The following is a 25,270-nucleotide window of genomic DNA, read 5'->3' on the forward strand; positions in this document are numbered from 1 at the left end:
CCTGGGTCGGGTGGTTCCTCGTGGTCCATGACCCTCCTCTACATAAGGAAACCAATGAGCTCCAATCACCTCGTTCTTTACAAACTGGGATCTCCCTTCCCTATTTCCGATTGGGTTGCTATATTTAGGAAACCTCCCTGTGCTTTATAAAGAGTTCGCAGTTGTTTCTGGTAAATGTGGTGTTGCTGAATGTCGACTAGAGGCGTCTGTTCCTCCTCTTAGAGTATATATAAAAGCGGAGGGTTCTGCTACAGCGGTACATAGAACCTGGGAGAACGCCGGGATGACAGACATACGCAAGAAACTGGTCGTGGTGGGAGACGGCGCGTGTGGCAAAACGTGTCTACTGATTTTATTCAGTAAGGATGAGTTCCCCGAAGTCTATGTCCCCACTGTCTTTGAGACATATGTGGCAGACATTGAGGTGGACAACAAGCAAGTTCAGCTAGCCTTGTGGGACACGGCTGGACAGGAGGACTATGACCGGCTGCGCCCCTTGTCCTACCCGGACACTGATGTCATTGTCATGTGCTTCTCCGTGGACAGCCCGGACTCGCTGGAAAACATCCCGGAAAAGTGGGTCCCAGAAGTCAAACACTTTTGTCCGAACGTGCCTATCATATTAGTGGCTAACAAAAAGGATCTGCGGAACGACGAAAACGTAAAGAACGAGTTGTCCCGTTTGAAGCTGGAGCCGGTGAAAACAGAGGACGGCCGGGCCATGGCCATGCGCATTGGCGCATATGACTATTTGGAGTGTTCTGCTAAAACTAAAGAGGGGATCTGGGAAGTGTTCGAGACAGCAACACGGGCGGCCTTGCAAAAACGCACAACTCCGTCAGGAAGTTGTCTCAAATGCTGTGTTTTGATGTGAGGAGGACAGCTGGGCAAGGATCCGTGACTGGACATGTATGGGCAGTGACTCTGGGTGTGAGGCGGGACTTCGATCGATTAGCATCTGATCATGTGAATTATTGGCAATATCTTCCTTTGCGGGTCACATGATTATTGGACTGCTGGAGGGGTATAAAGGACACATCTCTATCTTTCAATGGAGGTCCTGTTTACCTCCTCTTAATATTTCTGTTGCTCACTTTTTATGTTTTAAACCGCCATGGTGACACTTTTTAATAAGCAACGTGGTAACATTTGCACTGTTATTTATGTCTACTTTTTATTTCAAATGACTGTATTAAGGTGCACAGTGTTGTCTTCACAAAAAAGGTTGTACAAGAACGCCTACGGACTTGTCCCCTGATGCTTTTTGGCCTACTTGAATTAAATATAGTTTACTGGTGATGCAATCAATAATGAAATCAATCCTCCTCTAAAAAGTATGCATTTGGCCAAATGTCACTAAAGAACCACACACTTGTCAGTTTTGAAAATGGCAGATTTCAGGGAGTTTGACACAACATGATATGTACAAGTGGAATTCTCTATTAAAAGTGTGCTAAATGTACGCTCAGCTTTTTAGTGGACACACGTGAGGAGTTTGGGTGGGACATCGACAACTTTATGAACATTATTGCACCCTGTAAATAGTCCACTCTTTTCCTTGCTGAGATGATTTGAAAGCACACAGACTGTCTTTCACCAGCTGTTTCATAACCCAGCCAACTTGGAAACCCATCTTTGAATTTTCTCTTTCTCTCCAGTGTACTGTTTAGCGGTGGTATTTCTAACAGGGGAAGGAATGAGCATGTGAGGTGATTTTGTAAGAGTCATGAAAAGAAGCGTGTGCTATGTCAGAGCTCCATGAGCCAACAGCGCACGCTTATATGGGATGAAGCCATTTGATGGCAATCCAAAAAAAAAAAGAAAAAATTTCAATGGAAATGTATCGTGATGTTATGTTATTATAACCACACTCTTCTAATAATAATGACCTAATGTAAAAGGGTATCCCTTTGACTAAAACACTAGTCACAAGCTAAAGTAGTGATGTTTTTGAAAGTTAGTTTACAGCATAAAAGTGATGTAGTCAAAAAATACACCAATTTAGTGTTTTTCATCTTACCGTGTGTGTGATATGACTATGAATGTACCTCAGATTTATTTGGGCAAATCAATATTCTTGTGGCTTTGAATTTTGCACCATAAATCAATGTCACTGAGTTGATTTTCTTGACCAGCGTGGAATAAATGCAACTCAAGGTTGATCCGTGTCTGCGGAGAAGTGTTGTGTAACCGTTCTCTTTGAGGACGGTGGGAGTGTGTGTTCAAATGACAGCTATGGACATCAATTACAGAGAGTGGGGTTCCGGGGAAGATCCCGAATGGATTTATTTTGTGGGTTATTCTTTTACTGGTTATGAAAGACAGAGCGTTCACGATAACTCTTTTAAGTTTACAATGTTTCTGCCGTGCAATAAGTAACTAATGTACAAAAACATTAAAGAAGTGCATCTTTTATAAATCCAACCTTGGTCAGGATGGTGTAAAAGTCACATTCCTTGCTGCCTTCTGTTGCTGGGCTTTTTGCTGACTTACAGGACAGGAATGCATTGTGCTTTTCTCCTCACACTGCTCCTCTCTTGCGCCTCTTGATTTTCAATGCTGTTGGTGTGAAGACATCGCTAAGACGGTTAAGTTTAGTTTTTGTTTGTTTTTTTACATACATTTGTGGAGAAGAGAAATGCTGAAAATGTGCCAAACTAATCTTTTCCAAGTTCAGTTTCTGTATATTACATGTCCATGTAATTCAACATCATGTTGATTAAAACGTTAGATTGGAAACAACAGGGATTTTGTGAGGAAAAAAAACCCAATACAGCACGTGAGGGAACAAGCAGTACTGTTCTGGGAAAGTCAATAAAAATATCAGTGTGTCACCATCTATATGTTTTTATTGCCTTGTCTCATTATCTGCCTCACAAAAGATAAATGATAGTGGATGGGGTTTTTAAATCTTTCAGCCATTGTTTTCCTGATTAATGGCAGGAAATATGGACTCACTGGTCTAAAGGTGGTAGTGGAAATTACAAAATCCCTACATTTGTGTCAAAATATAAATACTCCTGGTCAAACACTTCATATTGCTTTACTATTACAGGAAAACACACCATGTATTCAATGGATGGGGAAAGTTCGCTTTTAGAAAAATGGACATTTGAATAATGAAGGAATGATAAAAGGAACATAACCCAGTGCATTAAATCAAGTAAAAATATTTGGCTGAATTACTTTTATTGGATTCAGGTAATATTAGACAATATTTAGACTCTGACTCAAGCACTGACATTTTGTACTTTGTCCACTATGCCGTTCCGTGTTTCAGTTTTATGATGCCTAATACTTTTACATACTTTTACTGCACCCGACTGACATGATGTACTTTTAGATTACACATTTAGCTGAGAGATATCCTACCATACATTTACTGTGCTGTTTAATATTCCACATAGCAAATATATAAGTAGTAATAACCTTTTCATCTGTTGCATTTTCATCATTAACTGGCAACAGATGGAACGGTGAACAGCTACAGTGTTAAAATATTACTGCCTCAGTAAGTATTTCCTAACATATCAATAAAGTAACAGAGAATTTTGTCCATTATGATGCGTTTTCCTATTCAGGAGAACTGGGCTCAAAGCAGAGTATCCCTGCTGCATTTTACTTTTGTTTTCCAACTTCTCATTTCCTGTCAGTTTCACTGAAAAACACCTCATGTATTCCAGTGAATGAAGTAATGACAGGGTGTTGCTTTTTACAATTGTTCAGACCAGTTGCCAAACTGATACTGACTCACTCATTTTCATTGTTTAATAATAAAGACGCATGTGTGTCACCAAAGCTATTTCCAACGCTGATAAATTTAGATCTGAGGACACAAAAGACTAATGAGAAAATGACAGCGGTGTATTTTGGGTGTTTGGAACTTGTATCGTTTGTGGCTGAGTTCAGAACATCTGGGTTCTTTTTTTTTTTAAAATGATTATTCACTAGGGAAATGATAGAAAGTGGTTTTGGATTCATCTATTATTTGTTAAAAACAATTAAAATCAGAATTGATTCATCCATTTTCTTCCGCTTATTCCTGTTCAGAGTCACGGGGGGGGGCTCTCTCTATCCCAGCAGCCTTCAGATGAGAGGCGGGGTTCACCCTGGACAGGTCACCAGTCCATCACAGGGCCAACACATAGAGACAGACAACCATTCACACTCACAGTCACACCTACGGTCAATTTAGAGTATCAATCAGCCTCGTCCCCTCTTGATGTCTTTGGACTGTGGGAGGAAGCTGGAGTACCAGAGAGAACCCACACAGGAACAGGGAGAACATGGAGACTCCACACAGAAAGATCCGTTCTAATCTAATCCATCTGAACTTTAATATAAAAATGCAGCAAGTGTATTGCATGAAGATGTTACTTCACTTTGGAAGATTTTACTGTCTCGCTTATGAGAGTCAAGCCGCACCCCACATGTGGGCTCTTTCATCACTTCCAGTCACAAAACTGGAAATAAAGAAACACTGATTGTATCCATGAACAAATGTAATAGTTTGTGGTGAAATAGCAACACAGCCATTTTTAATTTCAGGAACATTATTCACCACTGCCTAGCATTACCGATTAGCCTGCCAGACTGAGCGTCACAAATTGATGAAGTTGTTAAAAGATGTATTTTATAGGACTTTTTCTTATTTTCTTTAATTCATTTTCTTTTGCAAAAAGTGTGTTTTAATTTGAAAGCATTTCACAGCCCACTAGAGAGCGTTCCCAGCCAACTCAAAGGCCACAGACCAGTGGTTGGGAAACACCACTTTTGAATATGCTACAAATCCCAGCGCTCATTGGAGGAATGTTCTTTCTGGGTAGATTTGTAACACTTTGCACATAGTTCGTATGTCATAAACCCTTAGTTTATGCTAACCTCTAGAGGCATTTCAAGAGGTTCACGGTGCTAAACGCTTATGCCAATGAGTGTTTAGAGAATTAGGGCCACCCATGAGAAAAAAAAAGATTAGAGGAAGTAGTTTTTTTTTCTTCCTGCACTTTGACAAAAAAGTGGAAATGAGGAGAAAAAAGTCGACATATAATGTCTTGAATGAATGTCTTGAATGTCTTGGATTCTCTTCCAAGCCTGTGCGGTTTATCCTTCGGAACAGTCGCAGTGTTGGGCACTGTCTCTTCAAAGTCCTAACACTGATAACTACAGTGGGTTTGTGAGCTAAAAGAGAAAGTATTTCTATTTTACTAAAGCTGAGTCTGAAGTATAGTTTCACCAGTTGATGTAACTGCCTGCACAGCATTTTGTAGAAGCAGTCACATGCATAGTCTCGAAAGGTGGACTGTATTCCCGACATTTTATTTCGACTTTTTTCCCGACATTCTGACTTTTTTCTCGAAGTGCATGATGAAGAAGAATCTACCTCCTCTCATTTTTTTTCTCTCATGGGTGGCCCTAAGGCAGCACAGTGGTGCAGTGGTTAGCACTGTCAGGTTCGAGTCCCACCTCCGGCACAGGATCTTTCTGTGTGGAGTCTCCATGTTCTCCCTGTTCCTGTGTGGGTTCTCTCTGGTACTCCAGCTTCCTCCCACAGTCCAAAGACATCAAGAGGGGACGAGGCTGATTGATACTCTAAATTGACTGTAGGTGTGACTGTGAGTGTGAATGGTTGTCTGCACTGTAACAAATTTCTGTGGATTTACTGTGGATTTACAACAGTATTCTACTGTATTTCATGATAATTGTAAAATACTGTGAAATATTCATCCCTCTCATGTAAATCAACACTTAAAATGGTCAATTAAAAATAACAGCAAGATAACATAAGATAACTTAATTTAACAGCACTAAATGGTATTTGTAATGAATTACTGTCAATTTACAGTGGATTACAACAGTATATTACAGTTCTTTATACTTTAACAGCATAAAGCAGTATTTTCTTCAAACCAGTGGAAACCAGTTTCAGTTGCAGCCAGAGCAGTGCATGGAGAGCAGGTAAAGCAAATTTATGCTTATCTCCCAAAATTGGTAGTGTCCATTGTTGTTTTGTCTGCATGATTTCGGCAGCTCACTCCTTGTTTGACTGGTGCCAGAGTTTGGTCTGCATTGCCAGCAGCAAGGCGGATTCATTTCCGGCGAAGGTTGGACTCCACCAGGGCTGCCATTTGTCACAGATTCTGTTTATAACTTTTACTGACAGAATCTCTGGGTGCAGCCAGGGTGTTGAGGGGATCCAGTTTGGCTGCTGCAGGATTGGGTTTCTATTTTTTACAGACGATGTGGTCCTGCTGGCTTTATCAGACTGTGACCTTCAGCTCTCGCTGGTTCGCAGCCGAGTGTGAAGCAGCCAGGATGAAAATCAGCATCTCCAAGTCTGAGCCCATGGTCCTTGCCTGGATAAGGGTAGGATGCCACAACTGATGGATGTGTCTCGCCTATTTGAACTGTAACAGTGAGAATAAGTTGGTGGCATAATGTACTTCTGCAGATTGGTAAACTGAAGTTTCTGGAATCTCACCAAACCATAAGATCATATGAGCTAGCCTGGCACCTTCAGGTAGCAATAAACCAACCTTCAGTTTGACCGAACCAACATGAGCTGATGGAGCAGTAGTTGCCAATCCTTGACCCGAGGGGAGATAAAAAAGAAGCTTCTTTTCCACTCTACATATTTGTTTTACGGGAGACCGTACATAACACCCCCGTTAAGATTGCTTTAAATAAATGTTAACAATGACAGCCTACAGTCTCTGCGTTGTGATGTGGTGATGTTGTAGGACTAACGGCTGACGGTCAGAGACGTTGGCTCCAACAAAGACACCCAGACAGCTCCGATGTCAAATCAGTGATTTATTTTTACAAGCACTTTGGGATCTGAAGGATTCAAGCCCGGTCTCAGTAAACCAGTACAAATAAAGTCATAATCAAAGGAAACTTATAACACTATTAAATGATTTCTGTTATGTTTAACAACCATTACAAATTACAGGACCAACGGATTAACGTGAACCAAGATCAAAAACTATATTACAAACTTCATAAAGGCACTATTGATACAGATGAACGAGTTCACCTCGATAATCACTGAATGTCAACATTGTTAAGATTAGTAATTAATTCTCTCTCATATCATTTATAAACTAATACTTACAGGTTTCTATTTAACAGTCACACTCACCTGGAGGATACAAGCCCAGTCTGACTTGTTCCCCTGGTGGTGGCTTCATAACCGCATCATTACCTTGGACACTATATTAATATAATAATATTCAATATAAACTAAAAGCATAGAATATTGAAAATAATACAAATATGTACACCTTAACACCATTAAATAAAACTAAAATTAATGACAAAATTATATTCTGTATCACAAGAAATTTGCTATTAGTGACCATTTAAAGCTCAACTATTGCATTTAATAATGCGGCATATGTTCCATCTGCTGTCACATGGTTTTCAAGACTTAAGTCACTCACTGATGTCCTGGCTACCAGGAAATATAATGTAAATAATATATTGTTTAGTTTTTGCCATGCTCTATCACTTTACCTTTATCAGTGTATGATGATGCACTTACACCAGAAACATTTATGTTCAAATTGATTTATTATTCAATGCGTAGGCCATGGCTCCTAAAATTACTAGTGAAAGGGAGTACTTATAGTAAGTAGTACCTATAACCCTCCCTATCCCCACGATCAGAGCTCAGAGATCAAAGTCAATTATTAAATTATTAAAGAATTCTGTGAATTCTGATGATCACAAAGTCAACAACATATATGAGATGACGGAAACAGATTGCTGCAAACTTGCGAAAATGCTCAACTTCGATTTGTTTGACTTTGGAGATGACTTCAAAAAGTCCAACACAGACATTGAGTATGATGAAGATCTCCCCAAGCCAGGGAGAAGCGCGAGGCAAACTCATAAACTTTTGAAAATCCTCATCGACAACGGAACCATCGGTCCACAAGCTGCACTGTCACTGAGCAGAGGCAGCAATGATTGTCAGAAGAGTTCCCTTGAAAAGTGTCAAAATGAGGGCAATGACAACTCCAGGGGTTCCAGGTATGAGGCTCCTGCTGACATTTACTTGACAAGAAACAATAATCATGAAACAAGAGGACGACGTAGCCTGGATGAAGAGCCAGAGAGGTCATGGAGGCCCCTCACTCGACCTGCTTGTTGGTGTGAGAGCAGGGCAGAGAACTGGGGGCGTCCCAGTGGTGGGTCCCGGGGTGAACACCGTACTCGTGGCCTGTCACGTTGTGATGCAAGTACTTGGTGGAGGAAAGAGACTGACAGGCACAGTTCTGGCAGAGAGAACAGTTCTCTAAAAGAACAACGTTATGATCGGCCCAATCATCGTAGACAGAAGAACCTGGAAGAAAACAGAAGGCCTCTGTATGGTGGTTCCCGCAATCGCAGAAGCAACGGCCCATCAAAAGCAGACCGCAGTGACTGGTGGAGACCACAAAATTAATATGAATGCAAGCTGTGCAAATGAAATTGCATAAGCATATAATAACATTGAAAAGAAGGTTGTAACTTGCCCACGGACCACCGGTGGTAACATCATTGCTTTGATAGTCAGATAGCTTCTCAGTAGCAAAACCAACCAAGGACTGAGATAGTAGGGAAAAGCTCTGGCGTGCAGTTTGGATAAACCTGTGGCTGTCATACTCAACACTTCTAATGCCTTTTTCATTTGTGCCATGGAGTCCCACTTTTTCAAAATAAAATAAAAACAATATCAGTCTCTTCTGTATTACTGCCTTGCTTGAGGTAATCATGACTGCTCCAATCAATGATTTGGTTTCCACTAGAGGTGCCCCAGCCCATGTCAGGCACATCCAAGTAGTAGCTTGGTGGTCCACTCCGCTTTACCTTCAAGAAGACAGCACAAGAAGAATTCAGAGGTTTGCCCCCCCCCCCCCACTCCAAGAAAGCATGGCCATCTAATACGCGATGGTGATATGTGCCAATCTAAAACAAAAAATAAACTGCTATTTTTTTCCCATCTTAAGCATTTATATTTTAAGAAACCATTTATCTGTCTATATGTGTTGGCCCTGTGATGGACTGGCAACCCGTCCAGGGTGAACCCCACCTCTTGCCTGAGAGCAGCTGGGATAGGCTCCAGCAGCCCACCCGTGACCCTCAACAAGATAAGTGAAAGAAAATGGATGGATGGGTGGCCCTAGTATTCTTCCGTAATGTTCCAACTCCGGCTTGAATTGCTGATTTTTTTTATGCAGTTGTGTCTCCCTCCACACTGCTGTTGCAGCAAATTTGGAGTGCTCGCTTCCAACGTTCAATCCTCTCAGTAATATGTGCCAAGAACGCTTGTGTATGAAATCCTATGTGTTTTTCTTCATGAATATGTTCAGCATTTGAAAGAAATTCACAGAGATTCAAGCTATGCAGTAAAAACTGTCTTTATTGAAGCCACTTTTTTTTTTTTTAAATAGTACAATACACAAAAGAAGCATGGGAGTATTAGAACAATTGAGAGCCGGTTGTGAAATATCGAACAACATTCATGATTTAAAGATAAACAACATGGGTGTAGACTACATTTGTTTACATACAATAGACATAGTATTGTGTCGTTGTTTACACAGAAGATACAAATACTGTAGTAGTAAGCCGATATCTTAGTTAGTCATTGTGCTTAGATGAATTTGGCAACAAATGTTAAAGGAATGTCAACATCCATCTGTCTGTCACTCACTCTCACAAAGGGTTCGACACTTTTGCTTTTCTCCTTCAGGGTCATAATGGCATTGTTGTGGAAAGCATTTACACGTTTCAACATCAAGTCAATCCAGGACTGAATGTCAGCCTGAAGCTGTTCACTGGAGATGTCGGCCAAAATGTTGTGGAGTTTAGCTTTCACAGTTTGGAGGTATTCCATAATAACACCGTGTATCTCTTCAATACGCTTGGCAACATCACCCAGGGCTGGAGAATTCATGGCGTCATCGTACAAATTGGTAGCAAAGTTGATGACTGGATCTACATTCTGAGATTTTAGCATTTGGACAAACTTCTCACTTTGCTCAATAGTAAACTGCATGAATGCAGAAAATTTCATGAGGATGTCTTCCAACTGAATTTCTCCTACTTTTCTCACTGCGACAATCACTTTGTCCTGGACTTTCCTAAAAGCTGTTGACAAGTCATCGAGAATATCTCTGCCACTGACAATATGGCTGGAGCCAGGGATGGTGAATTCAATGGCTTCGATATACTCAACGACTACGGTAAACATTGAGGAAAAGTACTGTGGAATCCTCTGAATTGCCTCCTCGGACACATCGGCAGAAAAGGTGCTAAATTTCTGGTAGACCTCAAGTCCTGACAGCCTTTCTTCATACCCGGGGATCTGGAACCTGGTTTCTCTTAGGAATTTAACAATGGCGTCAAGAACAATTTCAAATTTCTGTTGATATGCTTTGAGCATCACAATGGCGTTGTCTGTGGCAGTCGTCAGCATATTTGAAGGATTTACTGCTGCGAGATTGTTAACAGCCCTCTTGATCATCACTGTACCCTGCTGTCTCGCCTGTTCAAGGGAACCTCCAAGGTTTCTGGCCTGTCTGGAAATCTGTCTGTATGTGCTGACAGCAGGCATAGAAACGATTTCCATAACCACGGGCACCTTTTCCTTGAGTCCCAGCATCATCTCATATGGCATTTCCATATTCCAGGATGTCTGAAGGTTCAGCTTCTCAGAGTTCATCACAGACAGCTTCAGCCCCAAGATATCAATGTCTGTTGTTGGCTCAGACTGTAGGAAAAAACATTAAAAAAAAAAAATTACTAAAATCATAAATACACTACAGTTTCAGTTGCTTAGAGACAGAGTAATGAGTCCTAAAACTGCTAGGTTACTATTATTGAGTGTCTAGTTCCTTAGATTTGATGTAAATTAGATTTTTTTTTTTAAAAATTGTGGTCAAGTGACTGACTTAGGGTTCTCCTGTTAACATAAATTACCTTCTACAACATAAAGAGCGACAGTATACACCACAATTGAGAATTTTGAAGTTTTTCTGAGCTTTAAAAATAGTGGCTGCTAGCCAGCAGCTTCAAAAGACTACAGATGGCTCCCTTTATTTTTTGTGCTTCTAACTCCTGCATTTACACTTCAAAAAATCAACTGTGGTAATTTGTTAAAATGTCCTAAACTTCCAATCCAAATCCAAAATCTACTAAAATAAATTCCAGCTGTTTTTGGTCGAGGAAACACATGGCAACTCTAACTTCCAGGATGACTTAAGAATTAAGGTAAAGTGCTCTTACCGGGTAGCGACCATAAAGTCGTGCTTTCACTTGGACTGGGGTCTTCATTTGCATCTGGATTGCAATCAGCCCAGCAGATGGATTGGACATAGAGACAACAAGGCCTTCATCTGCATTTCCAGTGATCTCCTGGTAGATTTCCATTGGCATATCGGGTACATTGACCTTTGCTGAATTGGTGATGGAGGCATCCACATTTTCAAAACTCAAGATGATGCTACTGTCATGGTTTACTTCTACCATTGGGTGTTTTACAGACAGGGCAGAAGCCACTTTAAATCCATCAACTGTGATCATATTGGCGTTGCCTGTAATTGTTCCAGTCAGAAGCTCAAATTCAGAGGATGAGGATGCATCAAGTTTGAAGACAATGCTGTCCCGGTTAAGGATGCTGGCATCAGTTTTGAATGTGATCATTGCAGTTTTCATGGAAAACTCATAGGTCAGATCACCCATCACTGGGATCTGGATGCGCTGAATCTTGGGGAGGGTAATTTTTGGAAGAGTCAGCTTGGTGAGAGCAGATGGAACATGCAGAGTAGGCATTGTGATGAGAGTGAAGTCAGGGAGGGGAATGGTAAATGTAGATACCTCCACATTTATCACTGGTGCTTTGAAGGCAGGGATTGTAATGGTTTTAGGCAATTCAATGCTGTATTTTTCATATTCTGCCCTTACTAGGTCATAAGATGAAGTGAGGGCATCAGCAGCTTTATCCTTGCTGATGAGCATCTGCTTGTGTAGGGCCTTCATGTTGTTGTTGATGATGTTGATGACTGGCTCCACATCGATGTTAATGGTGATCATCTCAGGATTCTTCACGTATGTCCACTTGGACATCATGTCAAAGTTCTGCTGAGTTGTAGTGAGGAGGTTACCCAGGCCAGTTTCTTCCCACAGGGAGAACCCTTCCACTCTTGGTGTCCTCAAAAAGAGAAGTGGCACGCTAATTTCGGGAATAGTGATGGGCTCCTTCAGTGGATCAAGATTAGCCTCTCCATTGATCTGGGTGAAGATGCTTATTTCTTTCTCACCGTTATCCATGGAGATATAATGGGAGTATTTGTACTGGTTGAATCTAATCATACCAGTCCAGCTTGCTTGTTGTGCCTCAGAGTTAAGGATAACAGAGATGTCATTCTGGAGATCCATCTTTCCAGACAGAGTGAATGGGAAAACGACCTTGACTGTTCCCTTATTCTTGGTGTCGAACATAAGTCCCTCAGGTGTGATCAAAGCAACAGCAGCGTTTGACAGAATTCCCTCATTCAGCTCAGCATTATGTGAAGAAGTGAAGTCAATTTTCATGTCTTCAGTCTTAGCCTGGAGCTTCATCTCTGCAATGCTGTTCTTCATGAAAGGTGTTTCTGTCTCAGCTTTGGCATCAACAATTACATGACGGAAAATGCAAATATCAGCCTCCACCTTTTGGTTCATTTTGAAGTTTTTGCTGCTTGTTGCTCCAGTGAAAGTCACATGGGCAGTGTGGAGATCCATGACTACTTCCATGTCACTCTCGTGGGAAGCGTCATCTGAGACATCCTGAACTGCATATTTTCCATTAGCCATATTTTTAATGTTCAGGCGAGCAGTGCCATCCTCAAGCACAAGGATGTTTTTCTGATTCACCGCTGCAGAACTGAAGATGTTGAAAAGAGGCATGTTGAGGTCATGTTTGTAGTCAGTGTCCATATTGGCAGAGATTCCATTTTCCATGGCAAAGAATGCATTATTGATAAGCTCAGAAGTGTAGATTTCAGTCATGATCTTTGCAGTTGTCTCAGCAGAGGCTTGAGTTGGCACACCATAGAATGTCATGCTCCCCTTGTGATCCAGGGTGAAAGAGGACTGCTCAAACTTGATACTCTCAGTGATGGACAGACGGCTCATCTTGGGCATAGCAACATTTGCACTTGCATCCATTGTGAAATCTAGAATTTTAAGTGTAGACGTAGCCTTGGAGATCAGGTTAATTTTGAAATCGGGTGTGACTGATGTGGTTGTGGTGTTCTCCAGGTCTGCAGTGGTCCTGAGGTTGTAATGAGGTGAGTTAATTTTGAACTCCCCATAGAGTTTTCCAAAACAAGGAATCTTGCTCATATCTACCACTTTCTCCTTCATCTCCATAGTTAACGTGTCATAATCAAAAGATTGGATTTTCTGGATCATTCTCATGAAATAATTGCTCATGTCATCAATCAGCTGTTTGAAGTCAATGGAATAAATCTCAGTCACGAGCTCCTGAACTGGCGCCATAATGTAACTAATCAAAGGCTGGATGTCAATTGACTTGATAGCAGCAAATGTTGCCTGAATCTTTTGCCTCACCTCATACTGCTTCAGGATTCTAATAACTTCATCCACAATGTCTAATACACTCATCTCAACGTCATGTTTCTGAAGGAGCTCTTCTATTTTGTTGTAAATTGCATTGAACCTATCAGAGATTATATGTGTCTTGATCCAAGCCACAATATCATCCTTGATTGCAAGTGCTCCAGTGACAATTTTGTCAGATCTGATCCTTTCTGCCAGGTTGGTCATGACATTTTCAATTGAGTTCACAAACTTTCTCACGTCTTGCATGAAGAGATTAAAGTCGAAGTTCTCGATGACCTCCTTCAGTTCAGAGATTTTGTTCTGAAACTTAGTACTGACCTCATATTTGGTGTTGATGTCTTTCAGCATCTGAATGCTCTGGTCCATCATTGTCATCATTGTGTTCTTTACATTTTCAAAGAATGCAGGCAGATACTCAATGAATGGGATCTGGATGAAGTGGCTGTCGCTGTTCTTGTCATACTTAACAAATCCAGAGATGGCATAGTCCTGACTGGCTTCACTGAAGAGGCTGCTAGAGACGGCTCCCTGCATCTCAATACCCATTCGCTCTGCGTTGTTGTAGGCACCCATTTCGTGATCAAAAGTGTGCTCGTTGATGTTGGATTTTGTCCTCAGGGAGACTTGTTGCTCTTGGAGGCTCAGGACACTGCTGAATTTGTTGTCCATATTGGTCTTGATGATGGGCCTGTCTTCCATTTCATGACTGCTTGAGGCTCTGTACTCAAAAGAGTTTGTGAACAATAGGGGTTCTGCTTTCAGGAGGAATTTGCTGTACAGTTCACCGCTGTGCTGACCAAACAGATGCACTGCCCCATTAGAGTTGAAAATGGCATCAATGTTAAAAGTGAAGGGTTCAGCAAAAGCTTTAACTGTGCTGTCAAGTTGAAGAGCTTGTGATTTGAAGTTGGCAACATTGTTTAAGTTCACGCTCAGGCCAGCAACTTCCATGTCGGTGGTATGTGACATTTGAGATCCCAGGAGTTTGCCGTTGGTGTTGCACTTCATAGACATCACCATGTCTGCAAACTTAATTTCATAAGTGTGCTTGAGCTCCTCTTCTGAGAAGACCCCCATTGTTGTTCCAGTTAGCTCCATGGTGAAGGGCTGTGCCTTGAGGTGGGCATCATTAACAAAGTTAATATCCATCATCTTCAGGTCATTTTTCATAACTACTGAGGCTATAAAGTGCTCCATGTTGACTGTGATGTCATGCATGTAGGAGTTCCTCTTGTCAAGGAAGTTGTCAGTCTTAGAGCGGAAGGTAAGAGATCTCATTGTAAGGGACAGAGAATGGATATTTTCAGTTCTCATCTCATTGAAAGATCCAACAATGTTATTGGAGAGGATCAAGCCATCTTCATTCAGTCTGAGGTTCACTCTGTTCCTGGTGTCGAGGTTCAACAGGTTCCCCTTGAAGATGCCATTAAAGTAGATGTCTGCGCTTGAAAGCTTGCCTTCAACGTTGAGTTCAGCTTTGTTCTCTTTAATGGCGCCCTTTGTGGTGAGTGACATGGTGGCACCAGCAGCGTCAATTCCACCTCGGAAAACATTCTCGAAGGTCACTGGGCTGAACTGAGCAGTGGTCGTACAGCTGGTGGTCAGGCCATTTGCGTTCAGTGCCAGGGTTGCCTTGTTAGAGGCGAGGCTTGAAAAGATGTTAATGGAGGTATCAGCATTGAGCTCCATGCCAGAAGGAGTGATGGACCCAATTAAGAGAGAGTAAGCACGGTTCTTTGTATCATCAGCTTGATGCTCTATTCTGAGGCTGGTCTGTGCTCCAGTGGAAGAGATCTCCACCTGGTTACGAAGCATTTTCTCATCTGCCTTTGTCACAGAGTTAGACTGGATCATAAGCTTGAACTCCTTAAAGCTAAGACTACCTTTTGTTGTGTGCTTGATTGGTTCAGTGTTGACATTGGTGTTAGACTCAACCAGAAGTTCCTTATTTTCATATGCTGCCTTGATCTTGTGTGCAACCTTCAGGATGTCAGAATTGACTCTCAGTGTGCTCTCCAGTCTTGCCTCTCTCTTTGCAGGCTCAACAGAGAATGTGTGGAGGTAAGTGGTGCTGGCAGTCATGGATCCGATAGTAACACTTCCATCTGTGTTCAGATCTCCAGAGAGCATTTCTGGTTCCAAGATGAGCTGGTTGGTAATAGTCAGGGATGTCTCCAGACCCAGAGGGACCACAGCATTGATGCTGCCTCTGACTGTTGACTTAATGTTGTCTGAGATACCAACAGTTTCCACCAGACTGGCACTTGCACTCAAGAGCTCGTGCTCCAGGGAACCATCAACGGTAAGTTTCAGAGTTTTCTCGTCTGTGTCAGTAATTTCTGTGGCACCTTTAAAACAGAAAATTCAGAAAAATATGAATTATTATCATATCTGTCCATGTTTCTACAAAACAAACCAACAACATAATTTCTACAAATTTTCTATTGAGAAAAAAAAATACCTTGAGCTGTGAAGGAAAGAATTTTGATTGGACTTTCAGCCATGACTTTGAATTTGGCCAAGTAGCTAGGAGATTCCACAGTGTTATTGCCAGCAGACACTGTTGTCTCCACATTATAATAGTTGCTGTTGACCTTGGCAGATATGTCCACCATTCCCATCAGAGGCAACATGACTTCCTGTTCGGCCGGAATGGTTAAAACGGGGACTCTGATCTCCTGAGACTCAATGTGTACTCCCATCTGTGGCATGAAGATGCGAGGGAAGGTGAACTTTGCAGGAATAGCAAACTCTTCAGATGATTTGCCACCAAAAGGTATGGGAATACTGATGATCAGCCTGTCCTGGTTGAACTGGTATTTGAATGTGCTTTCTCTGGAGAAAGGATGAACATAGAACATTTGTTCAATTCAAAACCGAAACTATTCTGCTATTTCATCAGTATGAACATTAAATTTCTTAAAATTCACAGGAAAATGTCAGTCCCGTGTGATGTCCTTACACATTCAGGAAGAGGTTCTCTGGCATGGAGGGCATCTCCATGTTTGCAATACTGTTAGTCATAGTCTCAATGTAGGGAATATCAGCTGACACTTTGCCAATCCAAATACCACTGGCCTGATGGGAAAAAAAAACATGTGTCATTCAATAGTGTGGGAGAATTAAAACTAAGATTAAATCCAATTCTACAGCTTATTCACCTCTACGGCTTTGTTGACAATATGACGGAGTTTCATGTCAGTCTTCACAATCTTCTGATCCATGGCATCCTCCAAAAACTGGCCGAGCCAGGTCTGGAGGGCTTTGGTGTAAGGCACCAGAATCTTTGTTTCAGCATTCATGTTGGACATCAGCTGAACCTCAGCTTGCTCTTCACCTGAGATACAAAGAAATTTGATATTTTAATTTTACAACTGAAAAGGGGGTGAAAAATTAGCTGAAATGATCAAACTATGACATTCGTTAGTGCTTTAACAGACGTACCATATCTGAATGTGACTGCCTGAATGGAGGAGGTCTTTGGGAGATTGATGTCACTCTTAATCTCCAAGGCAAAGCTATCAGCATTGTTCATGGTAGCAGTGATGGCAGCGTCAGTCTGGAGTGAGGGGACCAACAACTGAACCTGCAGCATGCCATCAGTCATGGCCTGAAGCCTGTGATTAGGAAATGATCAAGACAATGCCGGTGTCACTGCCATGTCCGCAAAACTTTAGGTCTGATACATTCATTATTGTTATGTATTTTGTTTGTTTTGTTGTCATGGCTGGGGTGACTCACTGGGCACGGCCGATCAGAGAGAGCTGGGGCACATTCTTGTTGGAGATCTCAAAAGTGAGGGATTTGCCTTTAGTGCTGCTGTCAGTCATGCCAACCTTGACACCGGCTTCAACATCAAAATCAGGAATCTGGATCTGGGTGGTGAAGACATTCCTGTTGCGGTTGTACTTCATGGTGGCTGTAGCCTCGGTGGACTGAGCGCCTAAAATCACAGGAATGGGAATTATATGGCTTCAAAAGTTACATATACACATATACTGTATAACCCAAATGAAAAAGGAGGGAAGGGCTGTCCAAAGAACTGAAGTTGATGTAGATCATTTCGTGGGGAGCGTACCCTCAGCTCTCAGGGTCATCTTTAATGAATCAACCTTGTGGCGACCGTCCTTCCCCTCACTGAGGAGTTTGTATGCGATGGTAGCAGTGAATTCAGAGACCTCTTTGTTTGGCTTGATGTCAATAGCATACCTAAGGTGAATAGAACAAAGATTAAGATTCTTGAATCTAGAAAGCCACAAAACAAAATCTCTTCAAAAATGCAAGATTTACTTCATAGTATTTCCTTCCTTAAAACTTACATTGTCTCTCCATTCAGGGGGAAGTAAGGAACTGTGGTCATATCACCGCTGTCTGTGTAATGCTTGCGGATGCAATATTTGAATCCAGAAATCAGGTCGCAGCTCTCTTCACCCTCTCTGTGTGGGATAGCTGACACCTGGCCGGCACCCACAATCATCACTTTGTTGCTATTTCAAAGAAAGAAAAGAACTAATTTTAACTCACCATAAAATGGCATCAACCCATCAATCTTCAACTTTTAGTGGCGCGTTTATGTCGCCAAGTTAACATACACGAGTCAGCTCAGTAGGCAAAACAATATCTTGGTTCATCTTTGGCTGTCTGCTCCCAAAATTTTCAGCACTCAAATCAAATTCCTTCCTGTTTTTTTCCTTAAATCCTGTTTCACTTGGAAATATGTCACGATTCAGAACTTAGATCTAGATGCTAACTTAGTTGCATGCCGGCATGAAAAAGCTATGTCACCTGCAGCACAAGTGTATGTCATGTTACCTGATCCTGAAGAGCTTTGTTGTGCCCTGAGGAGCGGGGATGGAAAGTTTGACCTGGCTCTGCTCAATGGTGAGTTTAGCATTGAGGGCACTCTCGTGGTAAACATTGGTGTGCATCTCAACAGCGGAGGCAACAAATTCAGGAACATGGACTCCCATCTCGGTCACAAACTCCACTCCCAGAGACGGCATGAACACCAGTTCCTTCTGAGAACAAAACAGATGAAAAAAATATGTTATACCTCTTAAAAATATCTCTATAACATTCATTTCTTACTACAATAACCATTGCAATAACACCTTAAAGGACATTTGGCAGGATATAAATCATGAAGAGCAGCAGCATAGTACCTAACAGAGGATAGGTTGGGTTGTGATGAATATTGGGATATTTACCATGCCAGGAGCATTGCGAAGGCCTCCCTTTGCACCAGGAGTGAAGGTGCCAGACAAAGCAAAAGTCAAAGGCAAGCCAGAGGCTGTTGGCAAGATGAATTTGTTGTCCATGAAGATGTAATGGACAAAGACTTCATTGTCAGTGCTGGACATCAGTTTAAACATGGCCTGGGGAAAAAAAAAAAAAAAAGATTCAACAGTCATTTTAAATGCTGTCTTGCTTGTATTTTTTTTTTTTGAGTGGCTACAAGTAATCTAAAACAGTACCTGGGTTGGAATGATCCTGAGTAAAATGTCTGTGTACATTAATGCATTTTCAGCAATAAACTTCAGTTCGCTGCCCTTGATGAAGCCAAGCTCAGCTCCCATGATCCTGAGGTAGGCCATGGCCTCTGGGGATTCCTGAGTCTGCAGATCTTTTATCAGTTTGTTGAAATTGCGGACAACTTCCCTCATGAGATTTTCAGGAGCCTGAGAAAAGGAAATCATTGAGTTAATTGTACTGATAAATCAACACAAACTTAAAGTTTTAAACAGAATATAAAACACAAAATGTACCCTCTGTCCCTCCAGTTTCAGGGGAGCGACCCATTTCTCCAGAATTTCTTTGATGTTCATTGGCATCTTATCTTCAGCCCAGTACAAAGCCTTGGAGAGAGTGTCAGGGAAGAAGCCATTCTTTCCAAATAAAGCATCAATGGTAGGCTCAAAGCCTTTTCCTTCCATGCCAACCTACCAAGGGGGACAAAACACATTAGGTTTTCCATTGTCATAAGTGATCATTTCTTTGCAAGTGTTACCTTTTAACTACAATTTGAAACTACAAGAAATCACAGATCACTGTATTACACACCTCCCAGATGTCCATGTTGTAACCGAAGGCCTTCAGGGTAGTTTCCAGCAGGGCTTCTCTGGGCAATTGGCTGCTGGGATCAAAGATGACATTTCCCTGAATTTTGGCCAGAAGAGCTTCAATAGGTGTGCCCAGCTTGTAGTTCCGAGACTTAGTTGTGTAGTCACCATGCGTGGCAACATCAGTGTCTTGCAGGGCCTCAAAAATCTGATCTCTGAGCCTGGAGAAAAAGTAAAATATATTAGTGGCTGAGTTGTTAAATCTGTACAGTATTTCAGTAGAATAAGGCATGATTTGACATTTTTTAAAGTGCCAACCAAAGGGCAGTCCAGACTTACATCCTGGTCTCTGAGTCAGTGGAGGAAAGGATGTTATAGACGTGGGAGGTCACGAAGGACTTGACCTGCACGTTCTGCTCCTGCTTAATCAGCTTCTTCAGGATCTCAGTGTCACTGTTTTGAGGATTCCTCATCAGAATCAAGTAGGCTGCCAAGCGCTTCTGCACAGCACCTTTGGGGTACTGGCTGACCCTCTGGAGGTTAGAGCGAACCTAGATAGAAATACAGCAATATGTTTGTCACAAAATATGAAGACACTAGTCAACATAAAACTACTAAAAGGAAAGTTTCTGTCTGTAGTGTGGACGAGTTAGATACCTCATCTGTCACAGTCATGCGTCTGAATGCCTGGATGGCAGCGAGCTGGACAGACAGAGTGGTTGCAGGCTGTCTCATGCATTTCAGCAGAATGCTTTTAATAGCAGGATCAGCAGCCTCCATTACATCTCCCATGTTACCAACAACCTGGTTTGGACAGAAAAAAAATGATTAAAAGTTGCTATAAAAGGTTTTAAAAGATCTGCAAATTAGAACAAATATGGTTGCCTACTCTCAGGGTGAGGAAGGTCAGATCTTTATCCCCAGCACAGTCTGCGCCCAGAAGGGAAGACATGAACTCAGAGACAGCGGCGATCTCAGGGGTGATGATTCCCTCAGCCTGGTACAGTCTAGTAGGAAAGCAAGACATCATTTGTATCATGAACTGACCCACACAGTTCTGAGTTTTACGACAAGATGATCCATGCATTTACTTACTTCTTGACAGCATTGCTTAGGGCGTACATGATGGGCTTGCTCTGCTTGTACTGAGCCATCTCCAGCATGTTCTTGACCATCAGGTTGGAGGGATTGGACAGCAGACCCAGGGCATAAACTGTAGCATCCACTTCAAGAGCGGCTGTGTCAAAGGTCCTAAGAACCTTCAGCGCGGCACTGGTGCACTCTGGGGTACCACACTGAGCCAGAGCTTGCATTGTCAGAGAGTTGGACATATCCATCATCTCCAGAGCAGTAGAGCCCAGGATATCAGCCTTCAGGCCACGGAGCTCGGTCACCAGTTTGCGGAAGAGACTGGCACGCTCCTCGCCCTGAGTGGTCTGGGACAGGGTATTCAGCTGCTGCATTGTGGTCATGGCAGCTTCCTTGGTTTGTACAGGAGACTTGTCATCAACAACATCCATGGGTAAGAACCTCACGCTGGCTACATCTGCATAAGAGTGAGCATAAACGGTGAGTTCATGCAAGAAATGTAGAGACATTTGAGACTATTCGAAGGTTTTACAGCATACCAAAACTGAACTACTCACCGCGGTCAAAGACTCTGTCATTAATCTTGGCTGTCTCCCTCAGGGTCACAGTCTGCTTCACCAGGGTAGAAATTCCATATTCATTCCTGGTGACAGAAACACACAATTGCAACATATGAATAAACAAATCTGTCGCTTTGTTTTATTGAATGGTAAATCATTTGTCAAAACTGCTGAGTTAAATCAAAGAATATGAAATTTGTATCGAATTGGAAGCAATTACATGATAACAAACCTATAAAATGATGATAAAATGACAAACTGCATTTTAATATTCCTAAATTAAACTTTGTCATATGCTTAAAGACACACGTAGCAAGATATAGTTAGGATACTCATTAGGGTGTAGCATTGGCGTTCGTGCTAACAATATTCAAGCTTGCTTGTAAAGTTAGCAGCACTGACAAATCACAACAGGGATCTAGTGTGTAGAAAATGTTTTAAAAACTCAGTAGGATTTGGTGGAAAAATATTGTTTCTGTAGGATATAACCGAAGAAAGCCTAAATCTGTTAGCTCAGCTCTGTTTAAGCAGTATTGGCCTACTCAATGTCATCTAAAAGATGATTCATTTTGACAGTATAACAAAAGATTTTGTACAAGCTTTATTACTGCAAAACTTACTGGTGGGAGAGAGGCAGGAAGATGTGTTTCTCTGTGCAAGTTCCACTGGTCATGTGCTTCTTCTGGTTGTCAAATTTGTAGTTGCAAGTCTGGCTGCTGCTGATCAACTTGGACAGAGGGTAGTTCTGATGGTGGATAGATGACAACAACCAAAAGTCCAGTTTTTATTAGATTATGAAATGATGGATCAGGTATGTGAAAATGTACAGAAATGAGTTGTTACTTCTTACCATGCCAGAGATGAGTGCCAGGGGACTGGTGTCCTGCCTGCGGGCTCTGAACCAATCGCATTTGGAAAGATCTCTACTGACAGTTACACTTGTGGCTATGTCCTCTCTGGCATTGACTGTGAATTCGGTTGCGCACACTCCATGAACGGTGGGCTAGAAATGATGAGAGTATCATGAATAACACTCAGGTTGCTGATGTGGTGAACATGATTTCTGTCCAATGGCAATATACCCGAATCAGATAAGCGATTGATCTGGTTGATTAATGCCTATTATGCAAGTAGATGTTGCCATCAGTAAGATAAACTTATCTAGGACTTTGCCCAGCAGATGATTTGTGACAGGAGAACATAATGTGATCGCATTTATCGCCTGCAACTAGGGCAGCTTATCTTCTCATTGTGCAACTTGTTTATCGTAACAAAGCTCCACAGGGTGACATTACCCTGAATCATCTGGGGTGTATGTGAAAACACGAATAAGGCAATAAATAGGAAGAGCAGTTCTCACCATTTCCTTGTTCTTCTCCTCTTCAACGACGGGCACCAGGAGAGCTGAGACGATACCCCTCTTGATGTTAAGGATGTTGACAGGCTCGTCAGACTCAGGGAAGAGTTCGACATTAGTCTGTCCTTCAACTGAGACCTTCAGAGGGTTCCTGATGACATGAAGGGCTCATTTAAAAACAGATTTAGCTAATCTTCCTCCTAGCGGGACACTTTTCTAGATACACAGATTTCAAACCATAAAATAAAGATGTCCGCATAGTAAAGGTAAGTTACTTGGCCATGGCAGTTTGGAAAGCATCAGCTCCAGCAGCAGGACGATACACCAGGTTCCCGTCCTCGTCCACACCGGAGATCTCACTCAGAGAGCATTCAGTTGTGCGGATAATGAAGCTGCAGGTCTGGGGCACATCAAGCTCAACCTGTGCAGCAGATTAAACATGTTTTTAGAACATTTATTTTCTGTTTAAGGCTCACGAGTGTTGATCTGGGCCGGTGGGGCACATACTTTGCAGGAAACTTTGGGGCCGCTCTTGTTGTCAGTGGCTCCGTTCACACCGTTAAAAGTTTCAGTTTCATAGTCGTACACAAAGCGCCTGAAGTTCTTGAACCTTTTAGCCACTGAAAAGCATTTGAGATAGAATATTACAAGATTTAGGAATTTTCCACTCAGGTATATTTTTATGGCTTAAACCCCTTTACGGATAATAAATGGTTGCCACAGGTGACTACATCATTTAAGTTTTATCAATCTAAATATCACGTATATTGTAATAATTTATAATAAGAAAGTTTTGGCAAAAAAGTGGTAACTTACAAAAGCACACTGGGGACTGGTCATCATTTCCAGCTTCTTGCTCTGTAAAGAATGAAAAAAAGGGTTTGCCATTTACAAAAAACACTTCCTTTTAACCAGTTCAAAATTGTATTTACACCTAAAGTAAAATTCTTAACAAGTGTCTCATTTTGATCATCAGAAATGCATAAGAAAAACAGAAATGAACCATTCTTCATCTATTGTATGACCGCTGCCATCATATAAAATATTCCACTGAATGTAAAACAGACAAAATTAGAAGTTTGTCTTAAAATATATAACAATCCTTACATTGTTTAGCTGCAAACTAAAACCACGATACTTACGGGCAAGAGTGTATGTGCCCAGCAGCAGCAAAAGGCAGAGCCTGGTACCCCCCATGATGGGCTTAGCAAAGCTCCTGCAAACCTTAAGGAAAGAAGAGTCCTCCTCTTTCGGTGAAGACTAACCCTCTGCTGCAGTCTTTGTGCTTTTATAGGACTCCAATCTTACACTGTGTGATCAGCAGGACTTGCAAATGTGTTGCTGTGGTTCCAAAGTCTGAGCCTTGTGGCAGGCCAAAGGTAAAGATGTCTGTCAGCACAAGGAGAGGGAGGAGGGAGTCTGTGCGATAACTACAAATTACTCATACAGTTATTATTGTATTATATGAGCTTGTTTTCATGAGACAGCCGATGAATTTCAGTGTTTAATGGAGGTTTGAACATAACTGTGTTAAATAAACACATCTCAAAAACTGGTACAGTCAGATAATTGACAACAAATTATTATCATATGTGTCCTGAGTTAAGGGCAGTGTACACATGATTTGCCAGTTTCTGCGAGGGGAATGTTTTTTTTGTTTTGTTTTGTTTTGGTTTTGATTTTTTTTGGGGAACTTTTTCATTTCAACATACATTTAAATCTTTGTGTCTGTGTTTCAAAATCATGGTATTTAGTTTTCCATTCATTGATTTCTGGGGATTGAAGGAAACTATTGAACCTAACAAACGTGAAGCAAATACTCACTACCAAACAGAGCCTTTTTAGCGTTTCGAGTTATGTTATAGAACCATTCAAATAAATGCATTTAGAATACGTCTTAGAGAAGGTAAAGTAAACCTTTTCCCCTTGACAGCTGAACAAGATGAATCATATGCACATGGAATCGAAACTGCTTCTTTGGTCACTTGGAGTAAGTTCCCACCACATATTAGAGCACATCTGAAATCTCTTTATACATCGATTTATTTACATTTAACACACCTTGAGAGACTTATTGTGCATAAAGAATACTGTATGAAACACAGCATTTATGAGGTCAGCGTTCCACCGAAGCGGGCCAGTTCCTCTTCCCAGTGTCTTCATTTATGTATGGCTTTCAAGTTACCGAAACAGAGTCATCTTCGTATTTTGACGTGTCGAAATATGGAATTGTGGAAAACTCGCAGAACCTGGAAGCCAAACTGAGGCTGAGCCAATATAAAACTTGGTGGAACAAGAGAGAGCACACACACAAAATAAATGTCAACATATCAGAACTTTCCACCTTACAATGGTAAGAACTTTTCCTGTAAAATCACAGGAACCCTTCTCTAGTATCTTTTGGCCCTGTATTTTAGATGGATCTGGTCAAGCCACCAGGAGGAGCACCAAGTCATTTCCTGTTACAACCAGGTGGCGCTAGGACTACCCCCCCCCCCCCAAAAAATAAAATGATGGGTTCCTCCTTGGCCCATACTTCACCACTTTACCACATCTGGCAAACATCAGCCTCATATTTTCTCCCTATAATCCTT

General features: G+C 41.7%; 2 protein-coding genes across 2 annotated transcripts; one reads left to right on the forward strand and one right to left on the reverse strand.

Moving 5' to 3' along the window:
- The first annotated feature begins 144 nt into the window (after nucleotides 1-144).
- LOC147242862 (rho-related GTP-binding protein RhoB-like) lies at nucleotides 145-1,316 on the forward strand. Its single transcript, XM_086190606.1, has one exon. The coding sequence runs from the start codon at nucleotides 284-286 to the stop codon at nucleotides 872-874; it is 591 nt and encodes a 196-aa protein (XP_086046732.1). The 5' UTR covers nucleotides 145-283; the 3' UTR covers nucleotides 875-1,316.
- Nucleotides 1,317-9,384: 8,068 nt separating this feature from the next.
- Nucleotides 9,385-23,994, reverse strand: LOC147242863 (apolipoprotein B-100-like). Its single transcript, XM_086190594.1, has 26 exons — nucleotides 23,819-23,994; nucleotides 23,493-23,534; nucleotides 23,184-23,296; nucleotides 22,952-23,097; nucleotides 22,680-22,827; nucleotides 22,170-22,322; nucleotides 21,940-22,064; nucleotides 21,317-21,402; nucleotides 20,766-21,216; nucleotides 20,560-20,677; nucleotides 20,328-20,474; nucleotides 20,010-20,221; nucleotides 19,672-19,891; nucleotides 19,377-19,550; nucleotides 19,086-19,289; nucleotides 18,819-18,986; nucleotides 18,424-18,629; nucleotides 17,931-18,098; nucleotides 17,690-17,820; nucleotides 17,353-17,554; nucleotides 17,056-17,228; nucleotides 16,773-16,948; nucleotides 16,574-16,689; nucleotides 16,073-16,446; nucleotides 11,272-15,959; nucleotides 9,385-10,756 (listed from the first exon to the last, which is right to left on the reverse strand). Exons 1-26 carry the CDS (start codon nucleotides 23,871-23,873, stop codon nucleotides 9,638-9,640), a joined length of 9,915 nt encoding a protein of 3,304 aa, XP_086046720.1. The 5' UTR covers nucleotides 23,874-23,994; the 3' UTR covers nucleotides 9,385-9,637.
- Between the last annotated feature and the right edge of the window lie 1,276 nt (nucleotides 23,995-25,270).

This window comes from Aulostomus chinensis, chromosome 20 (assembly GCF_037954235.1).
Source record: "Aulostomus chinensis isolate RoL2024-O1b breed Wild chromosome 20, RoL_Achi_v1.0, whole genome shotgun sequence".
In the NCBI taxonomy this organism is placed as follows: domain Eukaryota; kingdom Metazoa; phylum Chordata; class Actinopteri; order Syngnathiformes; family Aulostomidae; genus Aulostomus; species Aulostomus chinensis.